This window comes from Asparagus officinalis, unplaced genomic scaffold, assembly GCF_001876935.1.
Source record: "Asparagus officinalis unplaced genomic scaffold, Aspof.V1 AsparagusV1_Un324, whole genome shotgun sequence".
Lineage (NCBI taxonomy): Eukaryota > Viridiplantae > Streptophyta > Magnoliopsida > Asparagales > Asparagaceae > Asparagus > Asparagus officinalis.
Window position 1 is genome coordinate 116,229 of NW_017972589.1, and position 5,176 is coordinate 121,404.

Genomic DNA, 5,176 nt, shown 5'->3' on the forward strand with positions numbered 1-5,176 from the left:
GCAATGATCTTCATAATGTATTCACATGTTTTCTTTAGTGAATGTGGATTCAATTCATTGAATCCAGATTCACGAAAGAAAATATGGGAATTCATTATGAAAATCATTACATTCTATAATAACTAGAACGTGTTCAAACGGATTCAAGAGTTTAATGTAGTGAATATGGATTCAATGTAGTGAATCGAGATTCACTCCAGTGAATCCAGATTCATTGCGATGAATCCAGATTACATATGATTGATGGTGTTTTATTTTCAGTTGTAGGCAGCAATGAACAAATTTACATACCACATGTTATAAATGCATCGGACAGTGATTTTGGAGAAGATGGAATGGACGAAGTTAGCTCTATTCCTTTTGAATCACCAGGTGGTGGTATGTATTGGAAACCTCGGGTTGGAGCCGAATTTAAACCTTATCTAAACCAAAGCTTCCGATCACTAGAGGATGGTATAGAGTTTTACCGAGAGTATGGACGTAAAAGTGGGTTTGAGATCAGACGGCATACAGAGAAGAAACATGAGGACGGTACAGTTCTTCTTAAACACATTGTTTGCAGTAGAGCTGGCAGCAATGAATCAAAGATGGATGTTGATATTGATGAGTCTAGTAGCATTTTGAAAAAGAGAAGGAGAACTGTATCTAGTAGATGTGGTTGCAAAGCTAAAGTCGTGTTTAAGTTTGATGGTTTGAAAGGATATAATGTTCTCTCATTTGTTGAAGAGCATTCTCATTTTTTGGTCTCCGGTAGTGGGAAACAATTTTTGAAGTCAAATAGAGTTCTCGGTCTCGCACATAAGAAACTTGTATTTGATGGAGCAAAAGCCAACATGGGGCCTAACAAAACATATAACTTTGCTAAGGAGTTGTGTGGAAGTTATTCTAATGTTGGTGCTACCTGTACCGAGTTTAAAAATTGGAGTAGGGATGTGAAGCTTTATATTGGTGATCGAGATGCTCAAATGATCATCGAGAAGTTCACGGATAAGAAGGAGATGAGTGATGGATTTTTCTATGATTATGCAGTTGATGAAGGCGGTCGATTAACTCGCATCTTTTGGGCAGATGTTATTGGGCGAAGAAATTACGATGTATTTGGAGATGTGATATCATTTGACTCTACATATTCCACAAACAAGTAAGATTTTATAGTTAATCTCTTACGATTTTCAATATTGTAATTATATATCATAGTGAATCTTATATTTTTTGTATGTGATACAATAGGTACAACATGAAGTTTGTTCCATTTACTGGTCTCGACAATTATAAGAAGTGTGTTGTATTTGCAGCAGGATTGATAGCTAAAGAGGACATTGATAACTATGTCTGGATTTTTGAGGTATTCATGAAATGCATGATTCGCGAGCCAAAGTGTATTGTTACAGATCAGTGCCCTGCCATGAAGCAAGCTATACCAACCGTCTTTACAGAAGCACGTCACCGTTTGTGCATGTGGCACATCATGAAGAAATTTAACCAAAAGGTAATGAATCCCACATATAAATATAATGAATCCTCATTAGACAAATACTGAATCTTTCGTTATATATTTATATTGTAGTTGGCAAAATGCATTTCGAAGATGGATGATTTCAAGAGGAAGATCAATGCACTGATTTGGAGTATAGATATAGATCCAGCAACATTTGAAGTCGGTTGGAAAGATGTTATGAAAGAATATAAGCTTGAAAGTAATGAATGGTTGTGTGAACTGTATAACATTCGGGAGTCATGGATTCCAGCCTATTATGCTGATGATCCAATGGCCGGTTTATTGCGGACTACATCAATATCAGAGAGTGAGAACAGTTTCTTTGACAAATTCAACCGTAGATCTGACACATTGACAGAATTTTATCTCCGATACGAGAGTGCTATGGAGAAGCAAAGGCATACAAACGCAAGATTAAACTATGAAGGAACAAAGTCGATGCCAAGAATGGACACGCCATTGTTATTGGAGAGGGATGCAGCAGAGTTGTACACTCGAACAATGTTTTATGAGGTACAGAAAGAGATAATGTCATCCTGTTATGATATGAGCATCGACAGTATATCAGAAGAAGATGTTGTGAAGATTTTTTCCTTAAAGGACAAAAAGAGACATGGAAAAATATTTGAGGTAAAACTTAATAATGGAGATTGAAACAATAAAAATTGAATCCAGATTCAATGCAGTGAATCGCGATTCAATGAAGTGAATCTCGATTCACACCACTGAATCGAGATTCAGTGACCATTTCATTCGCTTGTCATTTTCTTTTTTTATTCGGTGCTAATATACATTGTTTTTTGAATTTTAGGTGAAACACGCTTACTTGAACAATGACGTGCAATGTACGTGTAGGCTGTTTGAGAAAATAGGTATAGTATGTAGACATGGTTTTTTTGCACTGAACCAAGCTGATGTAACAAAAATACCAAGACATCTTGTTGTGAACCGATGGACAAAAGGTGCTGAGATGAGGCATTCATTGCAGTTCAAGGAAATATCAGAACAGTGCAATGCAATTGAAGTTACAAATCGCAAGTTGAATGACATATGGTATGATTTCCAATCCTGTGTGAGTTTGGCAGGTTTAGATGGTGAGAGACTTGACTACCTGGAAGGGAAGTTGAAGGAGTTGAAGCACAGTTTGCGTGAATCTAGTTGGAAATCTGACACACAGAACAAAAATGATGTAATGGAGTTTTTTGTTGGCTCAAAAATACCAGCGGAAGTGATCGTTAAACCTCCCATTGAAGGTAGAAACAAGGGGTGTGGACGGAGAATTGTTGGTGATTATGAGAAATCAATTACTCAACGAAAGAAAAAGGTGCCAAGGCTGTGTAATATGTGCAAAAAAATCGATTTCCATGACGCACGGACATGCCCATTAAAGAAAACAATACAGCAGAGTGATGTTTAATTTAGTTGTCATATTTCGTTTCAAAATCATGTTTAGTAATACATTTCTTATTAAAATTGTTGAATTGTGTAATTCTTAACGACATATATTTAATAGATTATTAATTACATGGTTACGTTGTGTCATGTTAGTATATTGAATTGAGATCTACTCATATAGCATGTGAATTCCATTATTATTAGTTGTATTATTTAAGCAGGTATGATAAAGTCGTTGTATGCAGTCATCAGTTTGAATTTAATTCGCGTTAAGTGATTCTGGACTAACTATATTGAATCTAGATTGATCACAGTGAATCTAGATTATCTGATATTGAATTTTGATATCACTATAGGGATTCATTATAATCAATCAAACAATCAAATTACTTGATTGTTTCGGTTTAAATTATTATGGACTAACTATAATGAACAGATTTTCATTTTAGTGAATCTGGATTCACTGATCTGCATATGGATTCACTATAGTGTAGTGACTAAGATAATATTGACTTACTGAATTTTTAGTGTAGTGAATCGAGATTCACTTTATTGAATCTGGATTCACTATAGTGAACCAATCTGGATTCACTGAACTGAATATGGATTCACTATAGTGAATCTAGATTCAATCAAATAAATTACTAAAAACTTAAAATAATATTGAACCAGTGAATCCAGATTAAATACATTCAATCTACAATAAGTATGATTAACTTACTGAATCTTTCATTGTAGTAATCTGAATTCACTTTCGAGATTCACTAAAGTGAATCTAGATTCACTACAGTGAACCAAGATTGAACCAAATGTATTGAGATTTAGCAAAGTGAATCCAGATTCAACAAATTAGTGAAACTTAAGATAATAACTTAAGATAATATTGAAACAGTGATCCAAGATTAAATACATACAATCCACAATAAGTATGATCAATTTATTGTATGTTACATAAAAGCTTGAATTATAACTCACATTCTATGCTGTAATCGAAATTCTTCCATTAGCATTCACTACCTTCACAGTATTTTCATATAATCCGAAATAAAACTATGACAAAGCTATTGTTATAAAGTATATTTACATAGAAAAGCAGTTCAACACAAACTAGAGTATTCCATAACATTAAGTGACAATGTACTCAATAACTGTAAACTTCAACATTGAAAATTATGCTGATTTCAGAATATCATTTTCTTTGAGATCTTGTGATCTTCCTCGTCTCTTTTTTGAATTTGGCAGTTTCAGCATGGTGCAGTTGGGCTTTCCTGATGACTTCTTTGGCCAATTCATTTGTTGGTTCAGTAAGAATTTGGCAACAGTATATAGACCTCAGTCTATGTAGCTGATTTTTTAATCGCTCCTGTCCATATGAATAAAAGTTCAGTTCAAGATTCAGTAGCTAATTGATGTGCTTTATATTCTAAATTTTATTAATTCAAAAAGACTAACTGTAAATTATCAATACATTATTAGTTTAAACACTTACACCCTCTCTATGGAAACCAGAGTTCCAATTTGCTGTACCACCGCCCATGTAGGTCTCCATATGTCTCATGACAAAAATACCACAATCAAATTTGTTTTCGGCCGTTCTCCACTCCATCTCAAGTCTGTCAGGCGTTAATGTATTTATTTCACTCGCCTTGTGATGTTTTTTGTCTGCCAAATATCTCACAAAATTCTGGTGCTGTTTAATCAAAATTAATCATTGTCACATAATAAATCCAAATTATTATACAGTAATGTTTAATGTAATATACAATTTGTTTTGGTTGTTTATATGGAAACAGTATTAATGACATTGAATCACGATTCATTGGATCTAGCTCGCTAGAATTTAATAGAGTTAGTTCACCTGGACTTACTCTAATGAATCTGGATTCATATTAGTGAATCTGGATTCATTAGAATTAACTATAGGTAGTGGATCGTGATTATGTGATGTGAACACAGATTAACTAGCTATATTGAATCGAGATTCATAGTAAGATGTGAATCCATATTCACTAATTCTATTGATCGAAATTTCAGATCACTAGTTATAGCTAGTGGATCGTGATTACGTGATGTGAACACATATTTACTAGCGCTAATCTGGAATTATCTGACTCTAGAGTTAGCTAATATGGATCGTGATTACGTGATGTGAACACAGATCAAAGTTTCAAGATTAACTAATTATAGTGATCGAGATTCACTGGAGTTAACTAATCTGGAATTATCTGACTCTAGTGAATTCCAGATTCACTATAGTGAATCTGGATTCACTATAGTGAATCT

General features: G+C 34.0%; 1 protein-coding gene across 1 annotated transcript; it reads left to right on the forward strand.

Moving 5' to 3' along the window:
• Positions 1-236: 236 nt before the first annotated feature.
• Positions 237-2,915, forward strand: LOC109827617 (protein FAR1-RELATED SEQUENCE 5-like). Its single transcript, XM_020394634.1, has 4 exons — positions 237-1,141; positions 1,231-1,489; positions 1,568-2,128; positions 2,310-2,915. Exons 1-4 carry the CDS (start codon positions 237-239, stop codon positions 2,913-2,915), a joined length of 2,331 nt encoding a protein of 776 aa, XP_020250223.1.
• Positions 2,916-5,176: the final 2,261 nt, after the last annotated feature.

Bases quoted from the DNA above. Each gene is read 5' to 3' on its own strand.
- LOC109827617 (XM_020394634.1), top strand. From the start codon at position 237: ATGATTGATGGTGTTTTATTTTCAGTTGTAGGCAGCAATGAACAAATT. The intron at 1,142-1,230 runs GTAAGATTTTAT...GTGATACAATAG, and splicing joins TCTACATATTCCACAAACAA to GTACAACATGAAGTTTGTTC. The intron at 2,129-2,309 runs GTAAAACTTAAT...TTTGAATTTTAG, and splicing joins GACATGGAAAAATATTTGAG to GTGAAACACGCTTACTTGAA.